The sequence below is a fragment of the Mastigoproctus giganteus genome, chromosome 13, assembly GCF_048544385.1.
Source record: "Mastigoproctus giganteus isolate SK-2022 chromosome 13, ASM4854438v1, whole genome shotgun sequence".
NCBI lineage: Eukaryota > Metazoa > Arthropoda > Arachnida > Uropygi > Thelyphonidae > Mastigoproctus > Mastigoproctus giganteus.
In genome coordinates, this window is record NC_143587.1 from 82,989,834 (window position 1) to 83,004,864 (window position 15,031).

General features: G+C 34.1%; 1 protein-coding gene across 1 annotated transcript in view; it reads left to right on the forward strand.

Moving 5' to 3' along the window:
• LOC150076225 (copine-8-like) overlaps positions 1-15,031 on the forward strand; it is a 324,722-nt gene that overhangs the window by 51,543 nt on the left and 258,148 nt on the right. Inside the window, exon 3 of the mRNA XM_090387972.1 lies at positions 5,027-5,111. Within this exon, the coding sequence (XP_090244098.1) occupies positions 5,027-5,111 (85 nt within the window). The remainder of the gene's footprint in view (positions 1-5,026; positions 5,112-15,031) is intronic.

Consider the following 15,031-nt stretch of genomic DNA (forward strand, 5'->3'; position numbering starts at 1 on the left):
ATTTATCTACCAGAATACCAGACAATCCTAACCATGCAGCCAACATACCTGATCTTTGTTTCGCAAACAATCCTAAGTACATGGTCAAGGTGAGTGGTTGTCTAGGCACCTTCGATCACAACTTGGTGATGGTCTCTTCTCCAATGGAGACTGTGTTTGGCATTACAAGAATGCAAAATGGGATGATCTGCGAGATTTTTCTTCTTTTCCTTGGTCGAATTACTGTTTCAGATCTTCTGATGTCAACATTTGCCCAGATTGTATCAGCGAAATTATTCTTATAAGTATGAAATCCTTTATTCTACACTCCACCATAAAATCTCGTCCTTTATCTAAACCTTGATTTTTCGATAAATCTGCAATTGTAAAGCAGTTATCATTCAATCTGAACTACATTTCGAACAGGCTAAGAGTAGAAAACTTGCTTCTTCTCCAAGTGGTAGTTGAGCAATCTGGTCTCCTGCCAAAGCTATTAGGTCTAACTTTTGCCCTTCTCTGTTTGAACCTCTGTCATAACCAGATGGTTCTACTGCCACCTCAGCTAAAGTCAAAGCTGACCCGTTAGCATTCTATTTTTCTTCCAACTTGTGTATTGATGACCTTGACACACCACCCCCCTCCATTCCCAGTACATTTCATTCAATGCTTCCTGTGGTCTTTCACCAAAAGGATGTCAGATGGATTTTGAACAATCTTGATGTCAAGAAAGTGCCAGGTATTTCTCCACTTGTTCTTATAACCTGTGCTCCTGAGCTCACTCCTGTTCTCTGTGTTGCCTTTTTTCATTTTCTTATTCCAAATGTGTTTTCCCTTCTGCTTGGAAATTTGCTCATATCCAGCCAGTTCCTAAAAAGGGTGACCAATCCCTCACATCCAATTATCGTCTTATTGCCCTTCTACTCTATCCAAACTAATGGGAGAAATCAATTAACTGCTAACTCTTAAACTATCTAGAAAATTTCCATATGATAACGATCGCTAGTATGGATTCCATCAATGTTGATCCACTGGTGATTTTCTGGCTTATATTGCCTATCTGTGGACAAATTCAGTGGAAACATTTGATAAAACTAGCAGTTGCCCTTGACATTTCAAATGCCTTTTTTCATGTTTGGCATAAAGCTCTTCTAAATAAGTTTCCATCTTATGGTTTGCCAACTGTTTTTTGTAATTCGGTACCCAGTTTATTCTCTGAAACCTCACTGTGGGTGATAGCAGTTGGCTCTCTGTCTTTTAATTTCTCCACTAATGCTGGTGTTCCCCGTGGTTCATTTCTTTCTCCCACTCTTTTCCTGTTGTATATTAATGACTTTTTTCCATTTACCAGAAATCCTATCCATAGTTTTGCTGATGATAGCACATTGCATTCCACCTTCCCATTTGAGAAACCTTGCCCTGCACAAACAGCTTCAACTTCTCACATTGCATTCCACCTTCCCATTTGAGAAACCTTGCCCTGCACAAACAGCTTCAACTTCTCAAATATCCACTACCAATTCCTTAAATGCTGATCTGTAATTTTCCAATGGGCCAAAGAAAATTTAGTTGATTTCAATTTTTCTAAAATTCAGTCCTGTCATGTCTCGAAAAAAGAAGTCTGCTCCTATGCTTATCGTTGATGACACTCTGATTTCTATGCAAGACCATATATCTCTTTTGGGGATTACCCTGACCTAATCTCTCTTGTCATAAGTATATTATAAATATTGTTTCCTCTGCATCTAAAAAACTGGGTTTTTTTTTTTGCTTTCGGTGTTACTTTTCTTCCTGACTGCTGTTTACTCTGTACAAATCACAGGATGATTCATCCTACAATGAAAGGAGATTCATCCTACAATGGAGATTCATCCTACAATGAAATATTTTCCCCATATCTGGGGTGGTGTGGGAACAATATTCTTAAAACCGCTCTCAGGCTTCTAGATTCAATTCAGAAGAGTGCAGTTAGGTTAATTAATGACTCATTTCTAACAATCTTGCTCTTTCTCTCCCCACTCTGTCTCATTTTCTTGTACGTGGAGATTGCTGCTGTGTTGTCTGATGCTCAAATGTTTGCTGTGGCATTGAGTTGGGTAGCCGAGAGCTTGATGGGCCCCCATTTTAGTTCATTCGAGGGCATCTACCTTACTCTTCAAACTCTCATAAACACCCAAAAGAATGCTGAGTTGGAATCTAAGTATATTGGTTTAGGTAGGCATAAAGTGGAGTATATTTATGGAGTTTCATATTCTTGAAAGAGAAACTGTAAACCCTGTCAGAGAGACTTATTTTTCCAGGAGTGCAGTAATAAATAAATTTAATTGTTTCTGTACTTGGTTTGGCCAGAACCCAGAGGAGTTTATTACAACTTTATTGTAACAGTTTTACTGTAACCTTTGAAGTCACTGCAACAGTTAAGAATGTGTCATTCATTTTTCACATGTACTGCCACAAACTCACAATGAGCATTCTATTACTTCAGAAACAACCCTAATTCCCCTCCTCCAAAGCATAGTCTAAAGGTAATGCTCTGTGAAAGGATGCCATAGATCAGGGGTTGGCAACCTTTTTTGAGTGAAGAGCCATTTTTGATCTAATTAAAAAAAAAAAAAGAGAATTCGAAGAGCCACACCTCAGCTCGAGGGGGGAGTTTTTTAGGAAATGGAATATAGTGGGAAGGTGTTTTTTTTTTTAAAAAATATACATCACATAATTTGTGATATATATATTTTGTATATATATTATAAAAATATATATTTTCAAATATCATTTATTAATACTGAAAAACGTAACAAACATCCAATTAGTTACGAATTAATGCTGCTGAACTTCTTGAGCAAGTCTCTCAACATCAGGTGAGTATGCTGTAATTTTCATCTTTAAACATGCTGAGAGACTCTCATTGTTCAGATTGTTTCTTGATTTGTTTTTAAAATAGTTCATATTCGAAAATATTTGCCTGCAGAAATACTTCAAACCAAAAACTGAGAGAAGTCCAAATGTAAATATTTTCAAATTTATATACTTGTCAGTTAAGTTACTCCATGCATCGAACACAATTTGGTCCTGCATTTTCAACTCATCTATCGCTGTCCATTTGTGTAGAATTTCAAGGGCAGCCTTTTGCCTCTCCAAATCCTCCATTTCAGTTTTAAGGCATTTTAGTCTTGCACTCCACATGTCCTTGATTTTTATGTTCTCTAACTCCATTTCAAATTGTGCTTCATGTGAGCTGAAAGTTAAAGAGCCCCAGTTACATGTTCAAAGAGCCACATGCGGCTTGCGAGCCGCAGGTTGCTGACCCCTGCCATAGATCATACATCATACATTGAAAGTGGAGATACTTCTCGAGTGGAGTGACCACTAATGTTTTCAGATCTGAATCCTGTTATATGTAATGTTCTGTGGGGAAAAATTGTGAAGTTTTTAACTGTCCAGAATCCTGCATGAGTTATAAAATGCTCTCCTGGATAAATTGGCTTCAATGCCATTAAGACTATTGAACATTCTCATTAAGTGTGATAGCGCATTGTAAGGTTGCTTTGCTGTCAGTGGAATGATTATCCCTATTAAGGTGTGCTGCCTGCTTTGTTGGATACTTATTTTCAGGTATGCCTGAGCTACTTTGCATATCTCTAAAATCACATGTTTTGTCCATAAGTTCACATATAGTACTGTTGTCATACCATAATGGACTTCTATACCACATTTTATTGACGTGTATAAAAATTGTTTTGCAAACTACTGCACTTTTGTATATATATACAAAATCTTACCTTTTATCTGCTAAGAAAGCCTTGTAATATTTTCCTCTGTTCTTTGGGTCTAGTGAAAATTCAAGCCGACCGGGCTAGCCGGGTGAGTAAAGTGCTTGCCTGGCAACCCAAAGGTCGGGCTTGGATATCACAATGGTGTCGCACTATCCAGTTGGATCTCATGGCCACAATACACAAAATAAGCAGGGAAAAACTGGTTCCTTTGTGTATTGATCACATCATACGATTAAAAAAAAAAAAGTGAAAATTCATAATAAGCATCAAATTTTATAGAATTTGCTATAAGCATACACTGCTATCCAAATAATTATAAGCCAGCAACTTTCAAGAAAATGGATGTCTGTTTAGGAAATTAATCCATAGCCTGCCATATTGGAAATCAGAGTGCTGCTATTAGCAATAAAGCTTTCTTATCCTTCAATAAAGCTGTTTGCTGTATAATCTACAATACTTACTTTACTTTTTCAGTAAAAGTCTCTTTTTTTTGTTTCCCTGTTAAGAATTTGATAAGTAATTGGTAATTACCAAGCAAATAAATGGCAAAAGTAAGAAAAGCTATTATATATAAGTGTAAATTAACTATATTACTATAAAAGTGGCTACATATAACTATAATATTAAGAATATAAATTTTTCTGATTTAATGTTAATAAATGATTTTGGTAACTGCCTGTTATTGAATGTAGCCATTTCATGCTTCATATGGGGAATTTTTGCAGACTGTGATAATCTGCAGATTATCAGACTGCAGATTGTTTCTAAAATGTGTTTTCCCACATTTTAGAAAGGTATATCAAAATATTGAGAAAAAATTTATATTTTTTTAATGTAATTTATTTTTATTTAGGCTGCTTTCAGTAGAGAATCAGAATCATTTTTTATTTGTATTTTATTGCAAAAAAAAAAAAAAATGCAAATTGCAATGAGAAATATCTGTTTGCATTTCCTTTATAAGGCATTTCTAACTTTATAAGAAACTGTCAAAGTGATTATGAAAATCAGTGATTGTTGTATGTGAGTTCCTCGTTGCTTTATAAAAATATTTTTTTTTTATTAAACATTTTCTTGGAACCTCAGTTGTTTTCAATATAGGGCTTAAAGCCCTATATTTAAAAAAAAAAAATAATCTAAAATACTTTCATTGTAATATTCTTTGTTTAAATTGATAATTCTGATGTGAACAAGAGTTGAATTTTTACTGAATGTTTGAGTTTTATAGAATTAAATTGTGGCTGGCAGGAGTTAATTAAAATTTTTGTGTAATTTTGCAGGAACCTTAAGGATACAGACATTTTATCGAAATCAGATCCCATGTGTGTCCTTCTGTCAAAGATTCCTGATGGTTCTTGGCATGAGGTTTGTATTAACATGATCTTGCAATTTACTGATTAGAGCAGTGCTGTTTTTTAATATTTATAATATAATTATACTGTACTGTACAAGTTGGAGTAGTATAGCATTAAGGGCAAGTTGCTTCTATGGATAAAGGGATGGTTGAGTGGGAGAAGACAGAGTGGTAATCAATGGACACTGCTCTTTGTGGATGAATGTTATTAGTGGTGTCCACAAGGGGTCCATGCTGGGCCATTGTTATTTTCTGTATGTATCAATGATGTTGATGAAGGTATATCAGGCTTAATGTCCAACTTTGCAGACAATACAAAGGTTGGTAGGGTTGTTAAGGACAGTATACTACTGCAAAAGGAAAAGTTGAGCAGATGGGCAGAGCAATGGCAACTGAAGTATAACATTGACAAATGTAAAGTGCTTCATATGGGTAACAGTAACCCCAGAGTAACCCGCAACTGTGCTCTATTACATTCAGGGTAGTGGAGAATGAAAAAGACCTGGGGGTAATTGTGCAGTCAGATATTAAGTTTTCTGAGCAGTGCAAATAGGCTGCAAGAGTAGCTTATGGGGGTCTTGTCAATGATACATAGGAATTTATCTAGCAGGGACAAGGAGATGATTATCCCCTTGTATAAGGCAATGGTCAGGCCACACCTTGAGTACTGCATACAGGTCTGGAGGCCCGATTTTAGGAAAGATGTAGAGCTGCTGTAACAAGTGCAGAGAAGGGCAACGAGATTAGTGAGTGGAACAAAGGGTTGCTGTTACCATGAAAGGCGTAAGTTCTGCAAGTACACTCTGGAGACTAGGCACCTGCAAGGTGATCTGATTGAGGTGTACGAGTCCTTGAATGGTTTGAGCAAGCTGAATGCTGATAGGATTCTTCCTCTTTCTCAGATTATGAACCTGAGGGAGAATAAACTAAAATTGAGGAAAGACAGTTGTAGAATAGTTGTGCAGAAATTTGCCTTTACCCAGCGGGTAGTTGATTGCTGGAACAAACTTCCATCTGTCGTTGTGGAATTTGACAGTTTAAATAAATTCAAGGCTGAACTAGACAAAATTTTGGAGTGAATGGATGGGCGAAACAGAATTTTTTTTTTTTTTTTTTTTTTTTAATGATGCTGTATAAGCTTGCTTTCTTGCATCATATTATTATAATATTTCAATGTTTTCAAGCATTGTGCTCCTAAACTTTTTGTACTATACCATTTGTCCTTAGTTTATAAAATTTTGAATTTGAGTATGATATTTTAAGTAAAATACTATGCATTTTATTTTTAAAAAGGTTCTGAGGTGCTCCCCATTCTGTCCTTATGATCCTTCCCCAACCCTCTTCATGGTTTGTAGTGTCATTAGCTTACTGAAATTTTGTGTAGTGTTAGTATTTTATTGTACAGTGCTTATTTTTTTATTTTTATATCAAATAAAAATTAATTTCAAAAATGAAATTTGGTTTTGTAGCAAGTGGACTGAAGAACTTTCATAGTTAGTTTATGTTTGATATAAATAAATAAAATTGTAGTATATTTGAATGCCTAAATTTTATTTAGTCTGATTAAATTTTTTCTTCTAACACTACACAACAATTTTGCCTTTACCTTTTAATGGTTGTTGAGATAATGTAAAATGTACCATCAACTCTTATAGTAGGTACCACTGTCCATCAACTTTAGATGGTCACATGGCAAAGAAATAAAATTAGAAGAACCAGGTCAATATGATATTAGAATTGCAAGTATTGCAGAAACAATAAGGATATCAACAGGGAAGCTAGATAAATAATCACACTAGGTAACAAATTTAAAAAAAATCAGCTAAGAAAAAAGTGGGTGATTTTGTTTAATAATTGATATTAATTTCAAAAATGAAATTAAAAAATTTCTGTCATATGGAGTTTTGAACTGCTTTTCATTGAGTTAGAAGTTTTAAAGATAAAATTAGACAATCATACAAGTGTATTGTTGTTGTTGTTATTATTTGGTTTTTAGGAGCATTAGCAACTAAGGCCATATTGCTCCGGGATATGCGGTGGTCATTCCCTGACCTTTCCGCATCCTCCGTATTTGGTGGTGACGGGCTCGAACCACGGTCTAATCAAGAAGCGTGTGCTACGCACTGCTGCTCCTTCCCACCTGGCTACGGAGGCGCCCATACAAGTGTAAGATATAGTTTTAATAAACAATGGTCAAATCCAAATAGAGTTCATAAATATATTTTTTTTTTTTAGACCTACTGCATGTTTGTAGAAATGCAGAAAATTACAACTATATAAACAAGATGAATGACAAGGAATTTTGCACAAATATATATTTTAAAGATAAAATGATTACAGAACTTTCATATATATAGTGTTTTGATCCTTGTAACTTTCAAATATAGGGTTTAATAACAGTGATAATAACCAACTAAAGTATGTTCTTAAGTAGCTTTTTCCCCAGCCTCATGCACTGCTTTTAACTTGTTTATTATTTACAGTATCAAATTTTTCAGAAAAGAAACCTTAAGTGCAAATCCAAAATGTGGATTTTGAGAGACATTCAACAGCCCAAATTTTTGTAGTAAATTATACACTGTTGTTATCTTGAAAGGCATCAACCACTTCTTTAACCCCTTCATGGATTATCCTGAGATATCTCGTTTTTAGTTTTAAAAATTATTTGGAACTACATGAAATATCTTGGGATACAATAATACCAAAGCAAACCTCCAAATTTAGGACTGAAACATATTTTCTCGGACATTTATATGGCTAATTTTGCATTAGCCAGGTAAATCCTGAGATTTCTCAGGATTTTTTTTACGCCTGGCAGCAGACAACTGACTTTCGTTTTACTTATATTATAGAGCAGTGGTTCCCAACCTGTGCTCCACAGAGCCCTAAGGGCTCCGCTTCCCGGGGGCTCCGCAGCCAATCCAGGGTAATAAAATAGCTAAAAATTGAATGAAATTAAAGAATTAGAAATATAAATTAGAAAACTAGAAATCACATTTTGAATAAAAATTTGCCAAGTTGAATTTTGCGTATTCTCTAGCAGACGATGTTCAGTCATTTTGCTGTCATTAGCATTAAAATTATTGTAGTATGAGACGGACAGACGACGAGGCAGAGCAGAGCACTGGCATAGTGGCTCTGGCACAGGGGCTCCTCCATAGAAATTGATTCTAAAAAGGGCTCCGTGGTTGGGAATCGCTGTTATACAGCAATGTCAGAACAGTAGTGCGCATTCCTGTGCCACCAGTAAGCAAAATATAATTTGCTGTCCTAAATGCAGAATACTGAACCCACGAAAATAATTCATAAAAACTATCGAAAAATATTTCGACACCCTCTTGAACTGCTGACCATAAGTGAAGCTTACCTCGCCTATCCACTTGCGGCAGCCGTGTGTCAGAATGTAGTTAGTTCGTGGTTACTGCTTGTGCGTTCCACTTGATTTTTTAAATTTATTTATATAATGAGTAATGAAGAGTTTTTCTGTGCCTTTCTTTTAGCTCAAGTGCTAATTTATTAAAAAAATCTGTATAATTTTGCGTACACAAGATAACTCGGGATAGCCCAACTGGGTTACTTACTCCCATGTATTTTCTATGAAAAAAATTAATAAAAAACACAAAAAACTATGAGTATTTGCATGATGCATACTTTTAATCTGTAAAATAAAAAAAGTCTGACCGTTATGGCACATTTTCCAGAAAAAAATGTTCCAGAAAGGGGTTAAAGGATTACATTGCAGCTAACCCAATGTTGTTTTTTGTTTAAAGTGTGAAAATGGCATGAGAGTTTCCTGACTTGTAGTGTACAAATATTATTTCTTTCAGCTTTTCATAACTTAATTTCAGAAATGTGTCTTAATTAGTTGAAACTGCCACTTTTTCCCAAAGATCTTAAATATCCCTAGCTTTGTGTGTAAAAGAGGAAGAAAGATCCTTTGCAAATCTGCTAATGGGCTATATGACTAAATTTTTCCAAAAGACCATAAATATATACAAACACGTGCACATTGATTTTTTACTTGCCAAAAAAAATACAAGTGTGCACTGATACATATTCTGTGTTACAGGGGTACCTCTTTATCCAAGGATAATTGGTTCCAGAAAATTCCACTTAAAACAAATCCAATTGAAATGGGGACCAAAGTTTTGTAATGTGTATTATGTACTCAGTGCTGTTGTGGTATAGTAGGCATCGAGGCAAATGCCTAAGGCGCCATTTGGGTAGGGGTGCTTTGCCATCGTGCGGATTATTTAATTTTATGGGTAATCCATAAGCCCTAGGCAAATGCTTGATTTGCCTGGGGCACAAAAATATCTCACGACTGCGCTGTATGTACTTGTACATAGTCAAAAATGATTGAAGCAACTGAAAAATGAGACAATTGTTTTAGTAGACATTTTTTTATTATAATATGCTGAACAATGTAAGGTTAAGTAAAGTTTATTGAAGTTACATTATTTTTTCAGTTTATGAATAAAGAATGAAAACTTTTTTTTTTTTACTGTATTTTGCAAATAAAATTGTCATAGAATGTAGTTATGTCTTTAACTTCGCACTCAACTTTTGCTGCATAATCATGAAGAGGGTCATTCTCACAAAAATATTCAGGCGCTTGGTCTTCTCAAGGGCTTCCTTTAATTTTCAAATCCTCGTAATGGCAGGGACTCGGATAATGATACTAGGAACCCCTTATACCTCCTTTTTTGGGGATAACAACAACAAAAAAAAAAAAAAAAAAACACACACTAATTTTAGTTTTTGGAGGTAACAAATTCACTGTTGCAACTGTGACCCCAGAAGTTCAGCATGATGTTTCTCTATGTCTTTTCATGTCTCTCACCAAGTCATTGTTTGGCTTGTTTTGACAGGTGAGGTACTTCATCACTGCTTTCAGGAAGGTGGTCCGAGCTTAGTAACTCTGAGGATCATACAAGATAATCTGATATGCTCTGAAGGCCTGCAACTCTCAACCCTTTGAAGTGCATATGTGAATTTTATGTAATAAAATTTATATACGCGATAAAAATTTGCGTTTTCAGATTGAGTCATTTGAAAATCACAATTAATTTCTTCATTTTAATCACATTTAATGTGCTAATTAATAAAAAAAGAAACATATAACAAAATACTATTATTAGTAAAATAATAAGAGGAGTTTACCTCAATATAGTGCGTAGAACACTTCCGTATGATACCCTCCAGAAATTAAAACGGAAAAAACGAAAAAAATCGACAACTTACTGGTACATTAGAGTAAAATATAAATAATTAAATAATAAATTTAACACAATTCAAATCAATTTAAAACAATTAAAAATCAAATTAACGCAATTAAAAGAATCTAACGAAAATATTCAAAACGATTTTCCTTCCTGAAGCTGACAACACTTTTCGACCATATGTCGTGATCACAGGAATGAAAATTACCGAATTGGGTTAAACCTGATACTTAAATAGAGATTATTTGTCTTCGCGCATGCGCGTAAAGGTCCACGCATCGGAGATCAAATATGGCCGCCGAACATTAACAGAATTCTCGTGTAATTTAATTTCAGCGGTTTCTGCAATTAACAGTCGCGTATAATTACGTTGAACGTTAAGTATTTTGGCTTCGTTAAATAAAAAAGTATGATTTTCGTTAATGGCATGAAAGGCTAATTCTGACGCTGCTGAACAAGAAGCATGAACTGAGGCTTCATGTTGATTTACACGAATATTAAGAGAAAATCGGGTCGAACCCTGATAAGACGAGTTGCAATCACTGCAAGAAATGTTGTATACCAGATCATTAATTTGTGTTGCGAATGCTGAAAAAACCGAGCGATTGTTCAGTATAGTGTGTAACTTCCGTATTGGCCTAGCTACAATTTTAAATTCGGTATCTTTAAAGAATCTGTTAAGCCGTTTGTGCCACTGTTCAACATATGGGACAGAAATAAAGTATTATTTGATATTACTATTGTTGATTGGTGTAATATTCTGTATCCTATCCTTAGCTTGTACCCTAATTCGGTTTATTGTGGTAATTCTTACTGTTTAAGAATCTGCTAGTTAATATTTGTATTTCTGAGTCCCAAGCAGATTCCGTCGTTGAATATTTATAGGCATTAAGAAATTAATTAAAGATAATCGATCTTTTGTAGGTGAACAGGTGATAGCTATTATAATGTAGACGCATACCGGTGTTTGTAGGTTTTCGATAGATGCTAAATTGTATTTTATTCGAGTCCCGGGTAAGTGTGAAATTTAGAAAGTTTAATGACTTAGTATCCGTATCCTCCCTTTCCAATGTAAATTTGAGTCTAGAATGAATATTATTAAACGAATGTAAAATGTCTTGGATAGTATTACTATCGGTAATAACTAGAACATCATCCGTATGATACCTTCCAGAAATTAAAACGGAAAAAACGAAAAAATCGACAACTTACCGGTACATTAGAGTAAAATTTTATATAAATAATTAAATAATCAATTTAACACATTTAAAACAATTAAAAATCAAATTAACGCAATTAAAAGAATCTAACGAAAATATTCAAAACGATGTTTCGTTAGATTATTTTCGTTAGATTCTTTTAATTGCGTTAATTTGATTTTTAATTGTTTTAAATTGATTTGAATTCTGTTAAATTGATTATTTAATTATTTATATTTTACTCTGATGTACCGGTAAGTTGTCGATTTTTTTCGTTTTTTCCGTTTTAATTTCTGGAGGGTATCATACGGAAGTGTTCTATGCACTATATTGAGGTAAACTCCTCTTGTTATTTTACTAATATTATTATCAACGTAGAACATATTGAGTAGTACAGCTCTGATTCATACTATCTAAAATACTATTATATAACCTATCATGGGAAGATAGGGAAAATACTGTTAACAAAAAAAAAAAAAAAAAAAACTAAAGTTCAACCTTTGTGATAATTTTCATATAATCTTCATAAGAGCTCTTTGACCTTTTCTCATATATAGATCTACATTTTTCAGGTGTGAGTGTCTGGGACTACACATGTAGATCTGTGTTTTTTCAGTATTATTTCAACATTTCATGTGTGAATTGCCAACAAATCTGATGTAGTACATGCTGTCATCTCTTATCTTTGTTTCAGCTAATATCAGACCCAATTTCAATAGATGACAGAAGAGTCACTTTGAGAATTGGTGGAGAACATTGCACCTGTTGGTTCAATTGACAAAAGCTGAAAATGAAGAAATTTTCTGTCATTCTGATCTGGAATTTGATGAATTTGAATTAAGTGATATACAAATCAAATTACTATTATTTCTTCAGAAACAAAGTAACAAATATTTTATTTTTTTAAGCCATTTTTACAATCTTTGATTTTTCACAACTGTTTATTATTATTTTTAATTCTGGTTTTGATTTTTGAAAATATTTTTCTCTATAAGAAGTCAATACAGGCCCTTGTTATAATGCGGTTCGCTATTATTATAACGGTTCTTATATTATAACCCATATCTCACTCTAACACTGTCACAACTCACTATAACACTCTTTTACCAGTGTACAGATTGAATTTTTGGCATGTTTAACAAAAATGTTTCTTCTGATGTAGTCGATACCTTGAAAATGAATAGCAAAATAGCATTAAAACGTTTCCCATGCTCAGTGAAAATTTCTCCCACTCTAATTTAATTGCAGTACAGTGACTTACGTAGTTCCGAGATCAACATTTTAAAAAACGATCAAGTATATTGCTTGTAATATATGCATTTATCCGAAGTCATTGCTCAGTGCAGTGTTATACATCATCCGTAAAAGACAGTTTACTTGAACATTGTATCATAATTAAAGCAATGCAGTTACATTTTCAAAGATTAATAATGGCGGATAAGAATTAAAAAGCAACACCGTTTGGATGTGGTACAAAGCCTATTAAGGTAAGAAAAAGACTGAATTTGAAAAATTAAATTATATGTTTTGAAGCAAATCGATTCCATTCAACGACAAGTGGATGTGTGAAATAATTTTGGGACTGGCAAGTTCAACTGTGAGAACAATTATAAAAAAAATAAAGAATTAATTTTAGCAGCAGGAAAGACAGCTGTTCTACTGCAAGCAACTAAATTGGTTATGGCTAGGCTGGCTATTATAATTGAAATGGAGAAACTTCTAAATAATTTTATTGAAGATAATATCCAATGCAGAATTCCGTTAAGTTTAAATATTATTAAAGAAAAAGTGATTAGCCTATATGATGATCTGAAGAAAGCTCACCTTAAAAGAAAAAAAAAATGAAATCAATTAAAGCTAGTAAGGGCTGGTTCGATAGATTTAAAATCCAGGGATTTTAATATTTAGGAAATACCTATGGCATGGACTGCGAATCGTAAATACATTATGTTACATTACGGGAATATGGTGCTTGCTTAGCGCTGATTCACTTAGCGCTCTGTTTTTTCTGAACCAATTATCGGCATTCATCAGGGGTCATCTGTATTTTATTATTATTATTAGCTACATGATGCAAGGAAGCCTGAGGCTTATGCTGCACCAGCCAAAAAAAAATTCCCAAGTTACCCTAAGAGAGAGAGAGAGAGAGAGAGAGAGAGAGAGAGAATCACCAAGAAAGAGAAGAATGATGATATCCAGCTCAGGACCCTGGGTGTGCCAAGCCCATACTCACCAGATGTGAGCCCCTGGGGTATACTTAATTTTAAAAGCATTTATGTACAAAGCTTTTATATTTACAAAATCTCACAAAGAAACTCACTGCACAGATTTATTAAAATGACTTGAAGTGCTTTTAACCTATGTGAATTCTAAATATCTCTTTATTTCCAGTTAGAAATATACAAATGAAACTCTGTTTTGTGGTTCTTGTCCTACTGCTTCATCAGCGAACTGCAGAAATAGCAAATAGACAGGAAAGAGTTAAATTGTTGTAATCATAAGTTCTTTACATAAGGCTAAAATTATCAGTTAAATTAGATTTGAATTAAATACATTTTAAGGCTAAGTATGCATTTAGACTTAATATTAGGCTTAAATTAATTTAATTTAAAAAAAAAAATATATATATAGTTATTTACTTCACTGTTACAAAGAACAGAATATCTAAAGATTGATATAGGTGAACTAACATGAGCTTTGAATGGTATGTGTGTGTATTTTTTTTTTTATTTTATTAATATCATTTTTTATAATCACATTACCAGAGTTTGTGTAATAGCAATATTGTAGGCAGAGTTGTTCAAAAGGCTTAGTTGACAATTAGTTATTTATTCCAGGGTGGTGGTAATAGTAGGTAAGGTTTGTTATAAGCTTTTGGACAATTCTGTGGATCTCCTTAGTTGATGTGATGCATCACTTCCTGGCTATTGGCGTGGTTGTGGTAAAAATTGCTAGTATCTATTTTTAATTTGGATAAGACATATTTTTAAAAATGTAGCTGCTTTCAATTTGTTTGCCTTTTTGTGATGAACCTCTGGTAGTAAGATTATAAAATGGCAGTCTTTAAAACAACCTTAATGAAATTAAGGTTATTTTAGAGTAAAAAAAAAAAACAGTTAAGGTTGTTTTAAAGGAGTTAAAAAAGGAGTGTAATGAATTTGCGCGTGTGTTTGTGTGTGCATGTGGATGTGCGCACGTATATCAATGGTCAATAAAGTAAAGTGCAGCCATTATCAACCCACTGCAGGGTGGAAGCCTTCTCAACAATTCATGCTGAGGGAAATGGACCATAATCTGCCACGCTGGTCTAGTGCGGGTTGGCAGATCGACCGTATTCAGCAGTCAGGGGCTTGAACCCCGGTCTACTCAAAGAGCGTGTGCTACTGCACTCCCGCTCCTGCCCACTCGGCTATGGAGGCCTGGCAATGGTCAATAGCCTTTTCATAAATATCCTAAACTAGTAAGTCAGAACTAGTAAGTATGTTTGAAAAGTTGTAAAATGTGTTTAAT